The following is a 25,771-nucleotide window of genomic DNA, read 5'->3' as shown; positions in this document are numbered from 1 at the left end:
AACCACTAAACCACCCCAAGTAAAACGAGATAAGGTAGTGACTAATGAGTAGTGACCGATACAGAAATCGTTTATTTGATACTTATTTTGGAATTCAAAAATTAATCCAAGATAAGTGTCATAAATGGGTGGTAAAAATTTGGATTTTAGGTTCAATGACTAGGTATTTTAAATATTTCAGGTTATTTATACCATATTGTAAGTTGTAGCCAATTATAGTGTAGCAATTGATACTTGAAACGAAGTACCTACACATTATTGTGAGTCCATTTTCGCTCAAAATTGTCTTACGGACAATACCTAATAGTTGCTATAAGTTAAATGTTGTAGCTTATAACATTTAATCTGAATACATGTCCTGGCTGTGACCTATCTCTATCCGATTTCTAACTATTTTAAAAATGTATGAAAAATTGTTTGAAATGAGATATCGGTGCGTTAGAAGAGAAAGTAAGTGGGGTATATCGTTTTAATAAAAGTTATTTCAACAGTTGTAAGTTTATTGATTTATTCATAGTCCAATTATAAGTAGCTGCTATATACTTCTCAATTATTTTTTTCTTATGTTAAAATTTTGATAGATTGAACATCTCATTTGTATAAAATAATAAATTATAAATTAAATGAATAAATAAGTAAAGACATCATTCAACTTAAAATATTTTTCATTGTACTATTGTTAAATATTGAATATATTTGATTTATTATTTTCTTACTCACGAGTTATACAATGGTTCAAATAAACTCATCGAATAACTTATGATTGAAACTCTAAAGTCATAATGAATGTTTTTTTTTATCTATGTTATTTATTCGTAAATACGATTCTACATTGGCTTAATATTGACATTACACTTAAATAATTAAGTACTTTTTAAAAAAAGTATTGTGTTATAATATAATGATGTATAGGTCCATATTAATATACTATTATATATCGAGACTACTTTAATTAAATAAACACTTTGTATTTTGAATAATTTAACTTTTTTAGAACATAAAACACATGCAATTCTGATGATTATTTTGCCCTTATTTTTGTCGGCGAATCAACTTTAAATTGTTAACAACCTATATATTATATTTTAAATTTCACAATAAAAAGCAGAATGCCTTTAATAATGTCGTATAAATATCAAGTTTTGAAGCGAAAAATTAAAAAATGTATAAGCATTTAAGTTGTATTGACGATGTTTTAGGCAATTGTCTAAATAAGTTTGTAGTACCTACTACATACCGCTCTTCTAACCTTAAGATGCTCATTATTAAAACAAACAATTACTTAGTTCAATATTTGATATTTATATACGTCAATATGTTTTGAAAAATAGTATGCTTCAGATTATTAAATGAAATATGTATGATGATCGTTCATTTTTGGAAGTCATTTCTAAGTAATTAAAACTGTTATTTAAGTTACTAAATTATGTTGAATTTACAATGTTCCTTTAAAACTACTATGTGCGGTGTTTAATCAATCTTTGTATTTGATTAATACGTTCAACCATAGAGCGTAAAGTCTATTACAATAAAGCGGTTTAGATGAAAATAAAACGGAAATCGATTGTCCACGGTGTACTAATTATTTATTATTATACCGGAAAGCCGGTTAATTGATTACCTCCCACAAATTACTTGAATTCCTCTGTTCTTGATTCAACTGATGACAACTACTATTATATACACTATATAAGATCTATTGCAGGGACCTTAGAATATTACTTCAATCGCAAATTTTATAAGAACCATTTTTACAGCTTCAGAAGTTATTGCGTCGTAACAGATGACTTGACAACAGATAATTTAACCAGTATTTTATTTACGACTATAAAATAAAACATGTGTTTTTTAAGCCTTTGACTTCATACTACAAAAGTGATATTTTTCGCAAATAATATTTTACTGGGTTGACCACTATTTTGTTGATACAATTTAGGCAGGTGTGGTAGAGTACTGTTTAGTATGATAAAAATTATTATTTTTATCTCTTTATATTTTATAGGAAATTATTTGAAAGTTAAACTGATTAGTAAGTACTAAATATTTGAAATCATTTTTAAATTAGTTAATTCATATTCATTCCACGCAGCACATACAATTGTATTTGCACATGTACAATTTTGCTATTTTTTATTTGTCTACTGAATTAATACACGCTTGTGGGCTTACTGCAGTTTACGTGTTAATTAATGTAAGCACCTTGAAAAATAGGTAAATACTAAATAGTATATGTGTTAAAGGATTACATACAAATATTTTATAAAGTAAATAATATATTAATATGTTTGTTTAAACGTAATGTTTCGTAATGTTGTTTATAATAATTCAAAATTATGTTGGCATAGACTTAGTGAAGCTAGGAACGTATCAAGTGGTTTTTTACCATGATATATTTTTTTTATATAATATTACCTAATTGACAATTTTATTCGTCTAATATATTTTATGTATCATGATGTATTACCTGTCTTGTATGAGAGTCTGATTTTATGATTAAAATTAAAGATAATTAAATCATTGTATACTGTCTTTAATATATTTTAGTGTCTTATGATATGGAATTATATGCAAGTTAAATAGGTAAATTTGTAATCGATTTCACAATTTCAGACTTCTCGCCGACGCACTGGAATGGTCTGAAATACAATTTTAATGTTTAAAACAAGCAATAAAAACTCATGGTTTACAACCTATACCTAAGTATACGACGTAAAGAAAACTTAACACTCTGTAAAACACCCAATAGAAATACAAGTAATTAAAACGGTTATCGGTGTACAAAAATGTATTTTTTTAAAATTAATATTTATGAGTAAAATGAGTTATATACCAATTTTTTTTAATATAATTAATTTTATTATATTGTATTACAATATTAAAATCGAGTATTTAAATTTTCTGTAAATGTGTCATAACTACATTTTCCAAGTTACCAGCTATGACACTAATTAATAGTTTTGTATACCTAGTATATGCTTTACACACTTCAATACACCTGTTTTTAATGTCGACCGCAATTTATTGAACCTACTTTATGTCCTTAATATCAATTCATCTCACTAATTGTTTTGATTTTACATCAGTTACTGAGTTATGTTGAAGAATATTTCAAATACATCTCGTGGTTTACCTACACATATTTTTTATTTTGTTCAAGTTTGTGGTTCTTTGAATCTAAAATACAATAATTTTGTTTATTTTTAAATCATTTTTTTAAAACCTGGTTATTTTTATGAATTATGTTCTCAGAAATAGTCTATTGACAAAAGTTGTTTGAAGTTTTTAAATTGCGCGTAAGTTGTAAAAAGAGATTTTTAAATTTTAACTTTACAGAAGAAAATCATTTGATATAGTTACCTGTAGGACCTAAATGTAGATTTATATATCCTTTTTTTCCTTAAATTATCAAAACCTTATTTTTAACCTTCGAAATATTATTATTCGTTTATTGATAATTACATATATCTAATAACGTTTTTACCTATTATAATAAACACATTTTATATTCATCACTAATTCTATATTTATTCATCGGTTTACAGAACAAAGATGAAAGAAGTATAATCACCGTATAATAATAAAAATGTATTTATTATAATTTCCTATAAAATATATCAGCCGTATAAAGAACAAATCGATTATATAAAAAGCGCCCAACGAAAACAATATTACCAAAATTATTACATTTTTAACCAAAATTAATCTCGTAAATAAAATTTAACAATGTATAAATTATTTTCCATAATTTTTAAGCCTGAATTGGGGCTACTATTTGTAAGTATTCTTTTTCTCTCCTTTTACTTATAATTTACTCTAGGATATAATGACCTGTGATGTTGAAGCCTTACTATAAATAATAAAAAAAAGAAAAATATAAACCTAAAATATAAATATAAATAGTTCGGAGTACGAAAACGGAATCGAGATTTCCACCTACAGCCTATTGGCCGCAGAATAAGTGTGCGATAGACGATCTTTCCTGATCTTCTCTAACTATTAAAAAAAAATTTAATTAGATGAAATTGTTACAAAATGGCTGTGTAGTAACTAGTAATGCTACTGCATTACAATAAATTGATTTACTTATGTTTATTTTATTGCATGGGGAATATTTTTTAAATATGTTTATATTAATACGTAATATTATTAACGTAATACACTTGAGTGTCATTATTACGAGTGTCTTACGTTAAATCAGTCATCCTGTATTTATTATAAATCTGATTTTAATATAATTATGGTGCAATTGTCTTTTTTTGTACTGTCATATTTTTTTTTAAATATTACAGTTTAACGCAATTATAGCAAGATTGAAATACCTGGGAAACGTCTTATACAAACCAAGTTATATAATATTGACTAGGTAATTTTATTTACCTTATATTATACATGCATTTCTAAAAAGGAGTAACCGGTTTGTAAATTGCATGATAAAACGGAGTAGGTATATACGGAACAATTTTGAATTTAAAATTATATTAACTGCAAATTACATTTTTTATTTGAAACAAAAATGTAGTTTAACTAGTAATAATATTTAAATATTAAAATAACTATTGTTGTATACAGAGTGAATCATTAAGCATGCTTTCCCCCATTTTTGATTTCTTGATTTTTAACCAAATAAGTATGGTCATAAAATGAAAAAAGTTTGAATTTTGAAAATTTGAAGAATTTGTTTTAAATAGAAAAATAATAAAAATGTAACTCAGTAATATTGAGTGGTGGTTAATTAAGCTAGCTTTAATATAAAATATTAATGAAAGAGATCCGATATCACACTCAAGCGGTATAACGATTTGAATACACAAAAACGTCTCCGTAAACAGCCCCAAAATGTCTATTTTTTAACTTTTCTTCTAAACCATGATAGCTAGAAAGTTGGTTGATGGCTCATTAAAAAGAGATTATCAATTAGATACAAAATGTGAAATTTAAAATTAAAAAATAAATTATTTAATTTTTGGCAGTTAAAATAACAGTGATTTTTCGCTGGATTTTCATTTAGCGGAGTAGATTTCTGAAACTGGAGAGCGGATTTTGTTATTTGGGGTCTTGTTACATTCACATAAGCTTTGAAAAGTGCCGTGAAGATTTTCAGAACTTTAACCTCAATCGTTAATTCATTACAATGCTGGAAAGCTAAAAAACATCAAAAACTGCCCAGTAAAATGTGTTTTAATTTTTTTCAAAGCTCTGTAGTGAATTTACTTCTAAATAAAAAGTTCTGAAAATCTTTACTGCACTTCTCCTTGCCAACGTGAATCTAACAAGACCCCAAAAAACAAAATCCGCTCTCTAGTTTTGGAGATCCATCTCTCAAAATGAAAATGTTTTTTTTTTGCGGGAGGCTGTTCACACCGACGTTTTTCTGGATTCAAAGTTTTTTACCGTTTGAGTGTTACATAGAAAATAAATATTCATATTAGGTACACTATTCGCTATCAAGTTTAATAAATAGTTATTTGAATACATAAAACAAGCAAAATGGCTTTAATACCTTTTAATTTAAAACCAGTTATATTCAACCTACTATATTCTTCTATAATCTAATATCTTCTCAATAAATTAATTTGCAATCAATAATTTCCTTAAAGTACAATTTTGGTTTAACCATATTGACCGATCTCTGACTATTGGCAAGCGTTTTTTTCTTTAATAATGAATTTGATTCAAACTCTGATTTTTGAAATTTTTAAATATACTCAAAACCACATTGACCAGTGATTATGTTTGGTAAATCTATATATATCTATTATATTATTATAATCATTTTTGTTCGATGGCAGAGACATGGCTATAAACTTTCATTTTAACATTTTTGTTTGATTTTTTAAAAAACTTATTGGTTTTCCATAAAATGATATCATCTAAATTCCTTCGAAAGGTTGAAATGTAATATAAGAAAAAATAGCACTTACAAATAAATAGATCTGTGCCGACTTTAATTTAATGCTTTTATTCCTATCCAACCGTAGTATCTTGAAATTACTGCTGATTGTGTTTTTCTATTTTATCATGTATTAGCTAATAAAAATATTGAATTTAATATATAATGTATTTGGGTTGTATTTTCAATTGAATAATAATACTTGGAACCAAACAATAAATATATAAATAATATTAGATAATAGAAAATGTATAAGATATTTGTATTTGATTAAGACACGGAAAAACGTAAAAATATTATTATTATATTATAATATAGTATCATAACTATACGCTAATCATTTGAACACAAATAAACTTAAGTTTATAGGAAATAGGTGAGAAAAAACTCCCCATTAGTAGCCTCTCTGAAAGTATTACGTGTAGTATAAGTATAGCAAACAATTTACAAATAATATCATAATACCCTTCGATATCTGACAAATTCGAAAATCTAATTACCTAATTTTACTCATATTTCAGATTTTGGTTGACATTTCAAAGTTATTATTTATTGTCAATCTAAAGTCGTTAGAATAGTTTTATCCTTAATTTATTTGTCTTTTCTACTTTGGGTTCACATTTTTTAAAGTAGAGTGGGTTTTTTTTTGGTGTTCATTGGGGGTAATATAATATTATGGGTTTATTATTTTCTGTTATCAGTTTATTTCACGTTTGTTGACTCAAAACCCAGTCGAAACCAGTATTCTATCTCAGAAATAATTGCTACCGTTACAACAGTTGTACAGCTGATTAGTCTTTTATAATTGTCATAATAGTGAATATTACTATTTTGCTTCTGTTCAATTTAATTTTTAAATACTATCGATATAGATACTACATGTATTATTGTACAGGTGACTTTTTTTAAATCCTAGACATTATATTATTATATTTGAAGTATAAAAATATCTAACGTGTTTTATTATTTTTATATAAATTATAGTAAAAATACCTATATATAGGCATAGAAACTTTTAAATTATATGTTACATTATTACATAAAAAATTATCTTTAGCAATTAAATACTAAAACTCCATGTATACTGTGTAGTATAATATATATAAATATATATTTTATATGTATATCTACATGAAAGTGGATTAGTACGTCATATTATAATATGTTCATTAATCATTCATGAAGTGCTTAGTAAAATTAAAAATAGTATTTAAAATATATTTTATATTCTGAGCAGATGGTTTTAATTTTAAATGTATTTTTTGTATGGTTGTCTCTTACAATTTTTAGGGTAAATGAGTTTCTATACAAAAGTTTTGGTAGCTCATTAGACTATATTTAGATTTGAAATTTAATTCGGACGATATTTAAAGTACCATGCCTTTTTTGTAATTCTGCTAGCGAAGAAAATTAATTTTAAAATTCCATGAAAAACATAAATTACTTTATAGGTATAGTAATATATTACTCATTATATTATTCAAACAATTTTTAAAAAAAATTCTCAAGATTTTATTTCATGCTTTTTGCTCATAACTCAAAGTACATACTCACAGTACTAAAGTACTCATACATGGCTTATGCTCGCTTAGGTTACAGCTCTTATAAAGTCTATGCGTTAAATAGATACATCTTTAGAGTTTAGATACTTTTTACTTTTTATTATGTTTCAGCATAATTTAGTTATATGCGGTTATATGTGATATAACCTGCAGTTAGAGATTTAAAATATTTGTAAAAATCAGACCGATATTGGTAAAAGTTCTAAAGAGTAAAGCACTTTGGACTATTTATTAAAAATTAAAAAAAATTATATTTACTTGTCAAATAAAGAATTACAGCTTTGTATAGCGTTAAGGTATTGCCGTATTGCTAATAATGGGTGTAAAAAAATGAGTTATTGAATTTATCTACGATTTTGGAACTGGTAGTCATTGCGAAAGACATTTTTTTTTATAACATTTGAGTATAAGATAGTCGTACCTATAGCGAAATAACGCTACAAACTATTTAGTTATTACTATTTAGTTAACTTATTTTAGTCTTAACACGCATTTCCGTTAACTACGAATTGCAGCTCTACACCGCTACAAGAGCAGTCGTCTCGCTTCGGTCACCTATTAGAGCGTAAGCCAGTGCAGTATAATTATTATTTTTATTATTGATTATCATTTCGTTTAATACAAAATCCGTATTTGAAATAAATTATAATAATCATTACAATAACTGACATTTAATTTATAGTGTAATAAAAACACCTAACAGCGCATTCTATCGAGCGTTGGTCTGTTTCGTTTTCGTCTGTAGCATCCTCCTGAATTTACCATAATACTTTGTTATTAGTATTACTCGATTAAAAGTATTCCCTCGCAAATAAAAATAAAAATTACAAAATCACCCTGCAGCACATTATTATCGACTGAGTGTAGTCCGTTTTTTTAGTTATAATTTTTCGTTTGCAGTTCTAGAATATTACCCAACTTATTACAATGTTACGCTGCGTAATAACGCTATTATAACTTTCGGAATGTATATCGTATCATAATATACAGGGTGATTTCCTAAGCATGCTCACTCTCATTGTATCTTTTAATTGTTAATTTATTCAAACTCTGATTTTTAAATTCTGAACGGAGCAATGGATATATTGGTTTTATAATGAAGTGTGTGTGTTTTTTGTATCTGATATGACCTTTAGGAGCACTGAAACTGCTTTAATCGTCGACTTTTAGGGTGGTTCATGGTAGAAATTAAAATAGATATTGTAACTTGATGGATAGAAACTCCTTAAATGGCTTAAAAATATATAGCCTTTTATTATATTAAAAATTTGGTGAACTGAATAATAACAAATGCACAACTAAAGGTTAAAATGTGAATGAGCTTGCTTGGTGTAACACTCTGTACATGATATCGTAAATGATAACATATAATCTAGCGACAGCGATCGGCAGTCGGTTGCGGCGTCGTCTGTCGACTTTTGCCATCGCCGCAGCGGTGTGGTGCGGACTTTCGTGCAGTTTGCAGTTCGTGCTGCGCCGTCGAAACAATATGCGCTTAGATTTACGCGACTGGCGGTGGCGAAGACGAAGACGGTGTGCTGAGTTATATTATATTATTATATACATTGAACTGCTGGGTTGTCGTGACAACGGTTGTTTGGAACGCTGCGCCGCCCGTGAATTCGGCTAGGGGTTCAGGTGCATGCGGAAGGGTATTGGTCGAGAGTGAGTGAGGGGGTATTTCCAGGTTTTGTGCACCCGGCAAGCGTTAAACTGTCCGTGCACGGACAAATGCAAATTTCTCTAGTTGTTTTACCCCCTTCATCGCCCAATCTAACCGATACCCCAGCCCTCCTGACAATGACAGAGGTTAAACCGCCAACTGTTCATACATTATGTATTATAATAGTAGGTGTAAACACATGTATAATAACGCACACCTATATATAATAATATAATGTTTAAGTAAATTTGGTTTTGTAGCTTAGTTTGTTATTATACGTCACGAGGTAAAAACATTTGGTTTGATTTTTTGAAATATTCTTATGATTTTGCATAAAGGTTGTTATAGAGAGGTCCAAATTTGTGGGTTTGCGTACTTGTTAAGCTTTTATCATTTTTACTGTTTTTAGAAATCAATGTTGTTGAAAATCATAAACGCACGTCACATAGATTCCCGTTTGTCTTTATCGTTGATTTTATACTTTTTAACGTGACTACCCCCAAATAAAAAATTTAATTTTGTCTTAGCATCTAAACATATTTTTTCTTCTGTAAGTACTTGCATATATTTTATAGTGTGTTGAGCACTCTAAATAATAAATTAGTGACCTCAAGGGGGTCGTGACTTCCTGGTTGAAGATCCCTGATCTTCAGTGAAATATATTTATATTTATATAAAGAATGAGGTTGGAAGTCAGACATTTTAAAGGCGATTTGTAAATGTACGACAACGTTTTTGTGAAAATGTTACCAACGAGATTGACTTATTAGTAATTCATTTAACAAAATTAATAATATGCCGATTACTAGAAAAATAGATAAATAATTGACGTTCTACGCCGAATATACATGCTTTATCCGATTAAGTATTTTCACTCGTACGTTGTACACTGTACATTTATACTTTATTTTGTTTAGGTTTTATTTATTTATGGCTTTGCAGCGTAGTTTTGTTTTACGTTGGATAATATGGCTCTGTCCCACCCTGGAAATGGTTTTAATGTATCGACTAACACAATTAAAATAATAGATTTTTTAGATCCTGTGCAGTGCTATACAATATACTTTTTGTTGTCGTGAGTACACTTTTAGTTTTGGGATTATGTAAATATTTTAAAACTTTAATTTATAAAGTATAATAATGTTATACTATATTGTGTATAGTTTTGACAGGAATGAAAATTGAGAATGAATCGTATTTAAATGCTATAATGTATAATGAAATGACCACAAATTATTCATTTACTACGTTTTCGTTCTAATTAAAATTGTAGATTTTTGAAATATATATATGCTTCGAGTGAAACAAGGGAGTTAGCTAGTTTTACAATAACGTCATTACTGTAATTTTTTTATGAAGTTTCTGTCAAACACTTTTCGAAATAAAAGTTTTATTTCTTATTTATACATTGGTTAGGAATTGAATTTTAATAGTAGGTACTTTAAATATATGATTTAAAAAAAAATCTAGACCATATTTTTAGTAAACCGAGATTTGCTCAGAACTGTTTACCATCGTGAATTGATCATTGTTTTAAAATTTGAAAACATTTGTTATAGTGTTCAACAACTAATTTAGGTATTAAGATAATATTTTAATAGTATTATTATTTATTGTATAAATATGACATGGTTATATTTTTTTGACATTTTGTTTTTAAACTAATGCTATAGAATGCATACCGGAAAAGTGTATTTACTGCACGATGTCAAGTTGATTAAGGACACTAGATTTTGTGTTTAAATCGTAATTAAAATCCATTCCTAACTTGTGGTTTTTGTTTTTTTTTACTATTGTTCTGAAAAAAAGTTTTTCTCTTTTTAATGAAAAATATGTAAGTTATTTAAAATGTTTCAATGTCATTAGGTCCTTGTTTGGTAATGACATTACTAAAATAAGTGAGGAAAATGTGTACATAATTTGGATGAATTTAATATTTAAAAGAATAAAATGTCAAGGATACAAATAATGAATTTATTATTAGTTTAATTTAATTTAAATAGAAATTGGTTGTCTTGTATCATTGGAATTGTTCTAAATAGATCCTTGAATTATTAAAAAAAATTATTTAGTACAAATTTTTATAGATACTTAATAGAACCCTCGAGTTTTATGGTTTTAATAATAATAATAACGATATATTACGTGATTATAACAGTGACCGAAATTTTTTTTTAACTTTATTCATATTTTGACTGATAGTGTGTTTTTATAGTTATTATTGTTGGAGTAAATTTATTTTGTATTCAATTTAAAGATGAAATTAATTTTTATTAATTATAATTTGATGTCTTTATTTTAAAATAAAATGTTTAGTATGGTAGATAGTACCTCTTAATTGCTAATGAGTATTAAAAACTGTTGAAGTATCTAAATATTTACGTTTTAATAATCTATAAGTAATAATAGAGATTAGAGATGACAGGCATTGTCTAATTAGTGTTTATAACTACAAATGATAGTGATTAGAATCTGGATTATATACCTAAGACATATTTCATATGATGTATATTATCTTCAAAACCACCTGTTTTCTTGTTAAATTTAGTAATTATATAAAGTGCAAAGTTAACTGGTTTATTGGAACATCTTTCGTTTTTATATTGTTTGTTTATTTACAATTAATATACTTCATGATTCATTAATTAAAGTAAATTCTTTTATTGGACGTAAGTACAGAAAATATTCATTAGGTATTTAAAATCTAAATGTTTTAATACAATATTTAATGAAAAATGTAATTTCTGTTACGTTAGAACTCCAGATTTGATTTGAATGATGTTGGTTTTAGAGCTCAAATTGTCACATAAATTATTTAAGAATAATCGTTTGTTCTTATAAATATTTTATATTGCAATCATAATAAATTTAAGAAAACGGTATCAATGTATTTTAATTGTTCTGGAAACATTTTATACAATTTATTTTTTGTAAAAATTATAATATTTTAGATATTTTGAAGAATGTATAATAATGATAAGCGAAATACATAAAAAAAAACATTTTAATTGAATCCGGTGTATAGTATGTTAGTTTATTATAAATTAGTAAAATGTGATATTGATTTTCTATAAAAAATATATTATATAATATAAATATATAATACTTATAATAATTCGTTTTCTAAAATGTTATGTTATGTCCCAAAAACTGTTAGTTATTAACAAGAATTTTGTTACTTGTAATCGGTGACTTTTCCCCCACCAAATTAGGATCTGTAATCTCAGTGACCGTTCAATATAAATTTATTAGAGAACTAATAAAACAAATTTGTAGTAAACGTATAACAAAATATGCATATATTACAAGCAGAAATAAATGTTGTAGTAACCAAGCTTTTTCCTATAGCCATTCATGTGTTGTCCTTGTCTTACAAATGTACACCATATAGCAAAATCTGTTTTGCGGGGGTATTATCACACAGTCTGTGGTCCTTGTAGAGACACTAAAGGTTTACACAATATAAAAGATAATATTTTCTGTGTCTTAACGTTTTTATTTATTTGATATTATTAATAAGAAAAAAAGTTATATTACCTTTAAAAATCTAATATTTTAACGTTTTCCAAACTTAAATAGCTTTTGGTATATTGGTCTTAACGAAAAAATAAAAGCGATACGACACAGTTGAAATTCTTCTCTATTCGTGGTGTAAATTTGATTTCTTATTTCTCTGTAGCCTTCTCGGTTCTTTCTCGCGCCAAACAGTTTTTGCTACCTATGTTATACATTTGTAAAATGGAGACAACACATGCAGCTATAGCGTCTTCTTGAACGTAATTCAATATAAATTATTTATAACTTATTGTTATAAGTGATAGTACTCAAACAAATTAAAATTAAAATACGAACTGTTATATTATATAATAGTAACTTCTTAAATAGTTTTAAAATATGATACTACTATATTATAATTATTTATATACATATTTGATATTATTATTGTAAAGGAGAAATTCTTGTGTATTTAGTAGTAATTTGATGAAATTTAATAAAATTATATGTATATGTTTTTATTATTATGCAGCATATAAAAATAGTTCGAAGGAAATAATAATTGTACTCATATTATGTTTGAGTATAAATGCTTTACTATTTTTCTTTATACTGCAGATAGAAAAATTCAAAAATATTTACTCTTTAAACAGAAAAATGCTAAAATTGTTTACGTTTCAATAAAAGTTATTTTGATCTCAAGTTTATAAAATCCATAAATATAAATTAATACAATTTTAATACTGCAGGTATAGAAAATATGTAAGTTTTATATGAATGTAATTTTTTTGATTTTTTTAGTATAAATAAATTACATAAATAAATTTTACGTAAATAATGTCCAGGAATCTAAATTATTTGTATCCTGCATTGAAGAAAAAAAGAACAGTATTTGTTTGTTTATTTTTTTTATGTTTTCCTCAAATATAAAATAGTTATTTTATGTTATTATAGAAGTTGTGTTAAATAGAAAATTATATTTTTATTGGACTTAATAATTTACATATATCATTCTCTTGAATTATGTATAATGTATATTTATAATTTACGTATTATATTAGTATTTAATTTTTATATTTAAGCATATTTTCTGATTAGTTTTTTCCTGTGGAGGTTTTTTTAAATTATTGGATTTATTTATTTTGTTTTTATCTCGTATTTTTTTACACTTACTTTCATTTTTTCTTGAACTGGTACCATTTTATAAAAAGTGTTTATATTAAATTATTTTGTTGTTAGTCGTTGATTCATCATTCTTAATTTGTTGTGTTCTAATTTCTAATTACTGTGGTTTGCTTCATAATACATTATTACTAAATACTAATTTATATTTCATGAAGACCGTATATTTACGCCTAAAGAAAATGGACTGACGTTTTTTTTTATTTCATTGGTTACAAAAAATAAATTTTATAATATTTATTTTTTAAGAAAGTTTAATAATTCTATCGAACAAAGTCGAAAAGACTTATTGCCGATGGTTTTTCATCGCTACATTATTTCGGTTGTGTATTCTCAACATTCAAAAATATAAAACTGATTATGTTAAATTCAACGTTCAACTGTTTTATACCTGTTAATACTAATACAATTTGTTGATATAATATTTTGAATTTTACACTAAAAACTCGTAAAATGCTTAAAAATGCAAAATAAAACTTCCACTTTTGAAATACTGTTACAATAATCGAATTGTGTACTTCTGAAATGTATTGTTCTAAAACGCCTTCTTCCAATCAGGCACTTTGCATTGAATTCCTGGCCCTACTAATACAATATAACTTAATTATTGTTCAGAGATTTTGAAGCAATTAGTTAGTTCATTTTTATTTTGTTTTTGAGATGTTGTACATAACACATTATTTATCATAGCTTTAAATTACATAGTATGTTACACTTAATATAGTATTACAGTAGCCTATCTCTTAGTTGATATTAGAGAGTATATAGTATGTTATTTGATTGAACAGATAGTTCAAAGTAAATTCTAGCTTTAAAGTTGTCAACTACATGACGTGGGCGTAGACGCGTGGGTCGATTAGACAACAATGTCGTCATAAGTCTGCAGTTTCGCTAACAAATAGTCAAGTGTACTCTTTCGATCACCTGTCGTCAGCATATGGTTTTGATGTTTACCATAAAAAAGTTATATTAACTACATTTCGTTTTAGATAATCAACTTGTATTGTTTTTACGTATTTATATGCAACACATTTCTTCTACTATGTGTGCCTATGTGTTGTGCATAGTACATACAATGAAATTGACGTTCGAAACATTGTTCTGATGAAAAGAGAGAGGAAAATAGAGGGAGAGAGAGAGAGAGATTGTGTAGTATAACGTACTATATTACTATGAACAGTGTGTTTGCGAAAATGGACAAGACCAAAACTAAATTGAACGAAAACTAAGGGTTGAAAAAAAAACATTCTCGTTTCTACCTAAAACCCCATGAATATCTCATTACGGACACAACTTCGGCATAATTTTGTTATTGACGGTTTTCTTTCTTTTACTTTTTTTGTTCTGATTTGCCTGTCGATAATTTATTTTCCTTTCCGGGTACATAACCACCATATTATATTTTACGACTAACTGTTAGCATTTATCTAACGACGAGAACATGACTAATATTTCAGTATCCTTATTCAATAGTCAATAGTATGATATAATTCATTGAATGGAATCATTGTAATTTTGAATCTTAGAATTAAATTTTGTTTTATTTAAAAAAAAAAACTTAAAATCTAGTTTTTCTCAAAATTCTTATATACTGCAGGCGTTTCAAGTTTTCAACAATGATAGTTAAGGTTTATAATAAAGTACCAACTTATTCTTAAATATAGCTTATTATGGTGTGAAAAATATAAAAATGAAAAACATTTTTGTGAAACTGAAAAGTAAAACAGCTATCTATGTTAAATTAAACTGGGTGTTATAATCTAATATTATATACCTAGAACAACTATATAATATGTATATAACAAAATACTTAATGTTTTACAATTTTGAACATTCATATGTAATATATACTAGTATATTATAGGTAATATTACAATGTCAAGTTTAGACGCTATAAGTTAAAATTTAATAATAAGACATAAAAAAAAACAAACGAAATTTCCATTTTTTAAATTGTAAATCTTAAAAAAAATATAATATGATAACTTAGGATCTATTTTATTTATTTTGTATAGTTAGCAAAATATAACAAGGTTAATCTTATTTGTTCAAGTATTTTAAGTAAAATGTAGACGTTTTTTGAAATACTTCGTGCAATTGTATATTTACCAATTAATATTTATTTCATAGATATTTAGATTTGAATTATTTCAAATAATTATTATAGGCATTTGAAAATCTTAATATATTTTCTTAAGCTCTCAACATTCCGTGAAATGTCCTTGATTTTTAATACAATGTTGATCGATGGGCAATATTGTCGTATCGGCTGTATGTGAAACGGCGGTTTCCAGATAATTTAACTTTCCTGATTATTAAATGCAACACATCCTCTACATACATTAGAAGTATAGGCATCTCCAATTATTGAATAATTATTTATACTCAAGCTTAGAATATTTAATCGTATATAATTATAATACGATTTTTAAAGTCCATATATAAATAACTAATGACAATAATATTGTATTCTAAGTAAGTAGTAGGTACAATACAAAGTTCTATACATATAAAAAAAAATTTCTGTTATTAACAATTGTTGTGTTCTAAAAAAATAAAAACAGGAAACCAAAGTGTTAATTACATTAAATGCGTATTAGTGAATCAACCACTGTGGCGTTTGAATTGTAGTAGGTATTACCCATAGGAGTTGACGGTCGATAAAAGTGATGATAGGTGTATCTACTAAACATTTTTTGTTTATAATATTATGATGAAAATCTAATAAATAACTGTTGGTTCATACAATTAGGCTAATTCCATATTTGTATATAAATTAGATTTTAATGATTGAAAATCGTTTTAGGTTAAGTTTAATAATACAATAAACTCTCGATTATCCGCGGAATAGGTTGTAACGTATACGCAACCACGGATAATAAGCAAAATTCTCAAAATACAAAATGGAACAAAAATACTATTATTCTGTTATTAAAAGAAATTATATTATGTACAATATTACATAGTATTTAAATACAATTAGATAATAATAATAATAATAATAATAATAATGTATTTCAACTCAATCTTTATACCTTAGTACACTTATGCATAGTACACACTACATAGTATTTGCAATAGTTGATTACTCTAGATACGTTGTATTTTTATTGAACATTCGTATAATATATGCCTACGACACATGCAACATTTACATTAAGTTTTTATCCAAAACATTTATTGTACCTGCATAACAAACCTGCCGATAGCCGATAGTTTACTGTAAAATGTGTTTTATTTTTATTTTTTAAGGAGCAAAACCGTCATAGCACCGAGGACGTGCATTCGACGGATGAACCACTTTTCGATCCGTGTCCGTCGTTTTTGGGTTTTTGCGTTGTACGTACATTCAGGGGACACGTGAAAGAATGGTTGACAAATTGACCGAAATAGTCAATTTTGGAATGGCGATCGGTAAGATTCAATACATAATTATTATACATTATAAACTCATTTTTTCTCTTGATATCGTTTTAACATTAGGTGGCTTGTTTATTGCCCATTAAATATTATAACGATGCCATAACGTAGCTATAATAATACTAATAATATGCATATGTTATATTGTACTATAATATGTTCTGCTATTGCGCATTTATAAATTTAGACGTGGTGCGGACGCTGCGGCAAAAAATCATCGCTGTGTGCCGGAAGCTGGGCATCGGCGTTTGCTTGCGCACCGTCATTTTGATATTTTGTCTCACGTTCTTCTGGGTACAAATGCACATGTCTGACGTGGCCGACAACGAGACGATACAGATACTGGCCAAGCCAGACGGACTGCTGGATGCTAATGATTCCATGTTGCAACTGGTTCCACAGGTGCGATTTTTATATACATTCAAACAATAATATAATTATACCTACCTGCATTGCAGTATACACTCCTTGCTAGTACGTATACTGTGCGTACAGGAGTGCCATAAATACGTCATAATATGTATTATCAGCGTGTAACATTAATATGCATAATATAATATCCGAATTCAAATGCTTATGTATTTTAAGTCCTCATAAGAGTGATAAACTCTTTTAACTGATTAAAACTATTATGTATTAAATTTGGTTCCTATTATTTACAAGTGTTCGGTGTGGCTTCCATTAAGTTATACGAAAAACATCTAATCGATATAATCAATTTATTTATCCAATACTTGCTCTTACGCATCAGTTATTAATTATTACTGACTCCACCGATTTTATAGCTCATCTATATTAAATGTGAATGGTGGTAAGTACTATCATCTTTTAATATAATATTATATATTATCACCAAAAGAAGTAGTCACGTGGTTTAAGATCACTCTTAATAATTAACACGAAAAAAGGGTGGTTCGCATTTTAAGAAAATAAGTAGGTATTATCTACAAGTTACAACAATGGTTTCCAACCTTTCATCATGACAACCCCCACGCCCAACTTAAACCAAATAAATGCGACACACTAAAATTTAATGAATAACCTTTAAGACCAAATAATTTGGTAAATATATTTTACGTGTTTTATAATAATATAATATTATAACGAAAACATTTTAATTTATTTTTTGTTTTACTTTTAGTTAATAAGTATTTATTTTGATGTCAAATAAATTCTGTTTACCTTAGTTTTCAACAGCTAGCTCACCCAAAATAAAGTACCATTTTATTATAATCAAGATTGATTACTCCAATTAATATTCACGCTGTATATTATAATCTGTTTCGTCCTCTTTTAATGATATATTATAGGCTATACTACTTTGCACTATACCGGATATTTGAAATCAAACCGCAGACGGATACGCGTGTTCAATTTCGTTTCCCTTGTATGATATAAAATTATATCGATTTTAATACATTCCGCGTATGAATCGTATCGTACATACACGTAGGTTATACGTGTATGTATATTACTGTATACCGTATGATGGTGTGTACTGTATATATAAATTATAAATGTAACATATTATGTCGTAACCAGTGGTGGATTTAAGAGTTTTAAATGTCAGGGCCCGACCCATAAGTTTAATTTCGTTTGACTTTTTAAGTACACAACGGATCCGGTAGTTTATTATATACTTTTATACTTTATACAAAACCTCAGTTTTTAATAAAACAAAATTTAGCAAGATGAACTCGTTGGAATCCGTTGACTAAGTGAATGCATGAGCTAAATTTGGTTTTAAGAAAAACGTATTGTTCTATTGTTCGAATTTTTTTTTGTCTTCTAATTTCGTATTCGTATATTTTATGGATACAGCATTTGCACAAGTACTTGGTCGCGTTACCCCAGCGTGACCGTCCGCACCAGGCCATACTGCCCGGAAACGCCAGCGAACACATTTCGACGACGGCCAGTCTGAACGCATCCGAAATACGACGTCTGATCGATCAGCAAAACTCCAAACAGGTCGTCCTCAACGAAGACGTATACGGCCCGTTACAAAACGATTCTCTAGTCATTGTCATTCAAGTATGCAACTAAATTATTTGTTATATAATATAATATACGTTATATACATTATACATTTATACATGGTCGCAGACGCTGAGTGCATACTTGTGTGTTATAATTAATTCGTACAGAAATTTGTGTGTGTGTGTGTGTGTGTGTGTGTGTATGTTTATTGTTATTATTATTGTTATTAACCATACATTGTATGAGATTCATTATATACGTTTTCGTATGCACACTGAATCATCGACCCGGAAAATGATAGACTATAATGATATGGTATTTTTATAATATTGTCATAATTCAACAATGGCCTGTTTAGATTTATGTCGAACACTATTTATCGTTGTTATTATTAATTGCTAATTAGGTCCACACTCGTATTATGTATCTTCGGCACACCATAGTGAGTCTGGCAAGGGCGAGAGGCATCGAAAACGCGTTACTAATATTCAGTCACGACCATTATGACGAACAAATAAACGAACTGATACAGATGATCGACTTTTGCAAAACCATGCAGATATTCTATCCGTATTCCATACAAACGCATCCGGGTACGTTTCCTGGTGAATCTCCGGAAGACTGCCCCAGGGACATTACCAAAGCCGAGTAATTATTCCAATAAAATTTAATGTTTATCATAGGTGCCTAAATAATATAATAATATTGAAAAACGTTGCACCCTCATAAAGTCATAAATCATAATTCATATACTTATAATAAATCATTATAAATTCCACGTGTGTTTCTTTTCTTTCTGTTTTTGTTTTCCATTGCGGCACATAGAGCAATTAAACGGAAGTGTATCAACGCCATGCATCCGGATCAATACGGTCATTATCGAGAAGCAAAATTCACCCAAACCAAACATCATTGGTGGTGGAAAGCAAACAGGGTGTTCAACGAGTTGGACGTCGTCGGTAATTACTCGGGTATGTAACGGACTTGACGCTTGGCCCCCCTGCAGGTCGTCGAATGTGTGGCGGCGAATTCAGTGGTGGGAATACATTGCATATTGTGTATACATTTTAGCGGTGGCCGAATACTACGACGGTTAATTTTTGCTGGGAGAGTTTCGAAATCATCAATAAAATATATTTGTATAGGATGAACGTTGCATGACCATTGACAATCCCTATTTTTCATTTAATAATGAATATATGCAAATTCTGATTTTTTACACTATTTAAACTCCTGTTGGCTGTGACAATAAAATATCCTTTTTTAAATTAAAAACTAACCTTATTTTATCGTTAGTCATGAATCAAATTCATTTTTTTAAATGTTGATGTATCTAAATTCTAAATCAATAATAATTGAACGAGGTCTTTCTGAGTTTTTTAAAATGTATAAACTATGGATAATAATTGTTCTTAAAGATGGTTTTACAAATCTATAAAAAATATCTAATATTTAATCTAGTACTTATTATACTGGGATGGTTTTTATAAAATTTAAATTGTTAACAGATTAATATTAATCACTATAATTTTCGAATCACGATAGCTCACACTTCTAAACCTGTTATCTTTGACCTATTCTTAATATGCAAAAATTAATAACTCATAATTCAAAAACTATTTGTTCAAATTTCAATTTTTATGCATCAACATGTTCGAAAAAAAAATTACTTTACGACTTGTAGAAAAAAATAGGTGATTTTAATTTTAAAAAATAAGTTATTATCGCCACATGGTACTTAGAATTCAAAGGTTTAGTAGTTACGTGGTCCTCAACAATAGCAATAAATACCTACAATGTACAAGCATTATAGCGACCCTGCGACCCGTCTACTTGTCTTTGAATAAATTCATTGTTCAATGAAAAATTAGGTATGAAGATGATTGGTTAATCACTGTGTACTCTCGTTATTGCAAGTTATAGAGAATACGATTAATTTTAAACTATTCATTAATTTTTTGTCTTACATTATCTCTAGAATCAAAAATAAGTATCATTAGACTTTTTTTCCGTTATATTTTTGCTTGTGAATGCATTATTTTGGGGATTGTCCCGAACGACATTTCTATATCGTTTACATGTCATTTACAGGCCCGATTTTATTTTTGGAAGACGACCATTATGTAGCAGAAGATTTCATATACATGCTTAAGTTGATGGAAAAATCGTGTAGTGTAGCGTGCCCACAATGCAGTATGTTGTCGTTAGGAACATACTTGAAAACGTATAATTTTTACGGAGAAGCAAAGGTGCGTTATAATATTTTATCAATTATTTTAATATTTACATACGTTTAATATGACAACCTTGACCCCTGTGAAATTTATGTTGAATATAATATGGTGTTCATTGATAATTTTTTCATTATGACTGCTGCGGTTTCGGATCGATTTTGAAACACACCCAATACATTACATAAATGTATAAAAATAAAATCGACATTATAGAAGGATATTTTAAGGGTAATACGTCGACAGCAAATATTTGCTGCAGAATTAACACCGCCGTCTTGGAGTTTTAAAATAGTTCCTTCATTTTCACATTATGATAAGGTTGAACAGTTTTCCTTTTTTGTACCTATATTTGTTTTTTTGCATGTATTTATTATCTTATTGTATTAATTATTCCAATAACCCAATTTGAGCTTTAGTAATTTTTTCCATCATGTATTACCTAATAAATTATACCCGTCAAAAAATGTCTTCTTTTCATGTTTGACTAAAAAATATCTGCATGCACATTTCATACATGCCTACCTACTTTTAACCAGAAATCGCTACCTGTTTAATATCATTATACTTTAAAAAAATCCAACGTATTTTATAGTTTTTCGCCTGGTTGTATTTTTATTACCTTTTTCATTTTACTTATAGAAAATTGTGCAACATGACTTAAAAATTATTTAGAAAGCAGATTGCTCAAAATACATTTTTTTTCATGAGTATATTTAGTAATTTAGGTGCATTAACCTTGAACTGTTGGTTATTAGTTAGAAGCCTCCATGCGACTTGCCCGTCATGCAGTTTTTCAATACGTTTAATTTAAGGAATAAGGTAAAAAGTATTCCAATCGGCTATCAATCTTAATGAGTTTTGTGCTAAATACAATAATTAATTTGTGGACATGTACCTAACCACCTAAATAAATAAAACTGTTTAAATTGCATTACAATAAACCACGCAATTATTTCGCCAATTGATGTGGGTGTTTACCTACTTAATACATTTAATGTAATTTTTTTTTAATGTCTGTTTTGCACGATTAATAATATTTGTTCAGGGTTTAGTAGTGGTCAAAGTGGCTGATAATTTCAATTTTCTCTTAAACTGATTAATCAAACTAATTAAATTTATCTTTTAATTAAATTTTTTGTGTTTAATTATGATCATATACTTAGAGAGAGTATGATAAAAATCAATTTAACAACAATTAAACTAATTCTTAATTATTAAAATTGCTAAAAATGTATACTTGCATGTTGCAACATCTATAAAAATCGGATGGCATAATAATTGTATAAAAAATTATAAATACTAAGTCTATTATTACTTGAAATAAATTGAGTTAATTATATTTTTGATAAACTATTTTTGAGTACACCTGCAATTATTTTTTCAGAAAAATATTCTCTAATATACTAAATATTGAATATATAACATACACAATTGCATAACAATATAGACCAAATGAGAATATTAACCCTAGTAAACTTACTCAAGTTGAAATAAACTTACAAAGTAAATAATATTTTTAATCTTAAGGAACTTTCAACTTTTACAAACTATTATTATTTATTTTATTTCTTTATAGTTTAAATTTTTATCAAGCATGGTATGAAATTCTTCAAATTCTTATCATCCAGTTATTTGTAGTTGTATGAGATATAAGTATTAATAATTAGGTACCAAAACAAATTTTGATTATTGGTATGATTTATTTGCTTGCTTAAAGGCTTAAAGTTGTAAGTTATTGTATTGTTTAATACTTTTTATTCATTGATAAATAATCATTAATCCGTCTTATGGAAAGAAAACAGTATTAATTATCAAATTTACTATATGTATCATTGTATAAAATAAGTTTATAATTCTAAAAAAGTTTATATAAAACTCAGAAAATTCTGTGAAAACACTTTTATGTCGTTGTGTCTATCCGTCCCTTTTTAATCTCGTTACCGTGGTTACACTAATACTATTGTTGATTTTGATAAAAATATTATTTAATGACCTTTTTGGCCTAGACTCCTAAAACTATATATATATATATCTTTAAACATATATTTATTAGTTAATAGTTTACATACCTATAGTAAATTACATTTTCTACTGTTAATTCATATGATATAAAAGTCAGTACTTTATCATGTGTTATTTAAATGTCTTAACTGTTTTAGTTATGTTAATTTAAACATTTAAATAAGTCAATGTAGCAACAATCATTAGTTATTTGTTGAGTATATTAAATATTGTGTAGGTAATGTAACACTTGTAAATTAGGTGTTCATAGAAACCAGAGAGCTTAGCATAACTACTCATTACTTATAGGTTTTTCTTACTCTTATTGTATTGTGCATTATTAAGCTTGTAAACCATTAATAATGTGTTCAATTTAAATTGATATCTATTAATTTAAAAGCAAAAAGAGGTTAATGAATAATAATTGTTTTATATTTGACTCTTTTCAGAGGTTGCAATAAAAGTGTATTGATTTATTTAACATTAGCCGGTTCTTGAACTACTTAAATTAATGTATTGCATTATAATTGCATAGCATACCTTAGTTAATATTATTAGTAATATGTATGTTTTTATAATAATAGAGTTTTTTTAAGCATGTAGATTTATTGTTACATTTTGTGTTAGATTTTCTAATAATAAATATAAAAAAATGTTTCTCTAAATTATATGCATCCGTTCTAATTAAATTTAAACTAATTGTATTTGTGCAATATTTAAAATATTTTAGGCTGAAATTTCTCAATGGATTAGCAGCAAGCATAATATGGGTATGGCGTATAACCGGACTGTTTGGAAACAGTTTGTCGATTGTGCTGACACATTCTGCAAGTATGATGATTACAACTGGGACTGGAGTCTTCAGGGTGTATCCAATAATTGTCTTAGCCATGAATTTAAAGTGTTTGTCCTCAAGGCTCCTAGAGTATTTCATATTGGTGAATGGTAAGTGATTATAAAATTAAGACACTTATACATAAATAATAATGTAAAATATTTTTCTTGTATTATAGTGGTGTTCATCATAAAAAAAGTTGTTTCGATATGGCACTCATAGCTAAAGTTCAAAAGCTGCTTAGTTCTGTGTATAAATATTTATTTCCAGAAAAATTAGAAGTGACATATGCACCAATCAAAAAAAAAGTACTGCGCAAAGGAAATGGTGGATGGGGTGATGTGCGTGATCATGAATTATGTTTGCGAATGGTAAACCGCCAATTTTGACATTTGGCAATTAGTATTTAATATTTATTATATTAAAGAAATAGATCAAGTTCCTATATATCATGGGAGGATAGACCTCCTAGACGCGTAGACATAATACTCAATATTGTAATAAGTATTGCTATGTCTATGCTTGAACCAAGTCTTATTTATTTTATTTTATTGTTTTTTTTTTATTATTATTACCTATTTATTTTTATTTATTCCTTATTATTTTTATATTGGGTGAAGTTTGATTTTTATGTAATGTGTTGCCATAATTGCGCTCAAGAATTTTTATTTTTATGTAGTACGGCAACTATTATAAGTTATGTTTAAGGCTGGATAACTAATACATTATTTATATATTAATGTATTTATGACATTTTTAAATGTCACTGTTGGTTTGACTATTTGGCGTGAATTTATATACCCCAGTGATTTTTGAAACATACTGTCGACATAACTGATAAGTTTTATATTGACACAAAAATAAATAACTTTTATCCAATTGAACATACCAATTTTTGTATGGTTTTCAGAGTTGTTCATCAATTTGAATGTGCTATAAAACTGTATTTTGTGATACAAGTTAACACTTATGTATTTTTAATTTGTGTTTCATTATTTAGCTTCAGCATTCCACTTCATTAAACATATTGTTAAAACATAATACAATGCAAATTGAAATGAAAATGTACAACTCTGAGATTAACTTTCTAGTCATTTAAAGTCAATATTTAACTTTTAGTTACATTCATTTCCCAACTATCAATAGTCATTAGGTTAAGTTTCAAATGTGATTGTAATCCGCAAGAATTGCATGAAAATAAATTTATGAATTTGTTATACTTTTTTTTATTTATTTATCACTTTTTCCAATTTAGATATAATGAAGAAGAAAATGACATAATTAGTTAAATCAAAAAAAAAAAAAATTTAGTATCAAAATATTTTTTGTAGGTTCAAACAAGTTTTAATAAATTTAGCTGTTGCTTATTATTTATGTTATTTAGTATAATTAGTTAATAATCATTTTTGAAGCAATTTCATTCATAGTTATCTAATAGTGAAAGTCAATGATATACCTACATAATGTACCAAATCCTTAGAATAAACAACAAATATTAAAAGTTATATT

General features: G+C 27.1%; 1 protein-coding gene across 2 annotated transcripts in view; it reads left to right on the top strand.

Moving 5' to 3' along the window:
- Positions 1-25,481, top strand: part of LOC111037751 (alpha-1,6-mannosyl-glycoprotein 2-beta-N-acetylglucosaminyltransferase) — a 28,931-nt gene extending 3,450 nt beyond the window's left edge. Inside the window, exons 2-10 of one of the 2 annotated variants that reach the window (XM_022320492.1) lie at positions 17,045-17,206; positions 17,400-17,614; positions 19,034-19,246; positions 19,599-19,840; positions 20,018-20,163; positions 21,284-21,441; positions 21,640-21,744; positions 24,158-24,372; positions 24,441-25,481. In XM_022320492.1, coding sequence (XP_022176184.1) covers positions 17,161-17,206; positions 17,400-17,614; positions 19,034-19,246; positions 19,599-19,840; positions 20,018-20,163; positions 21,284-21,441; positions 21,640-21,744; positions 24,158-24,372; positions 24,441-24,651 — 1,551 coding nt within the window. In that variant the 5' untranslated portion in view covers positions 17,045-17,160 and the 3' untranslated portion in view covers positions 24,652-25,481. The remainder of the gene's footprint in view (positions 1-17,044; positions 17,207-17,399; positions 17,615-19,033; positions 19,247-19,598; positions 19,841-20,017; positions 20,164-21,283; positions 21,442-21,639; positions 21,745-24,157; positions 24,373-24,440) is intronic. The other variant, XM_022320494.1, reaches the window with a different exon arrangement.
- Positions 25,482-25,771: the final 290 nt, after the last annotated feature.

This window comes from Myzus persicae, unplaced genomic scaffold (genome assembly GCF_001856785.1).
Source record: "Myzus persicae strain clone G006 unplaced genomic scaffold, MPER_G0061.0, whole genome shotgun sequence".
NCBI classification, from domain to species: Eukaryota; Metazoa; Arthropoda; class Insecta; order Hemiptera; family Aphididae; genus Myzus; species Myzus persicae.
This window is presented reverse-complemented; position numbering and strand designations above follow the sequence as displayed.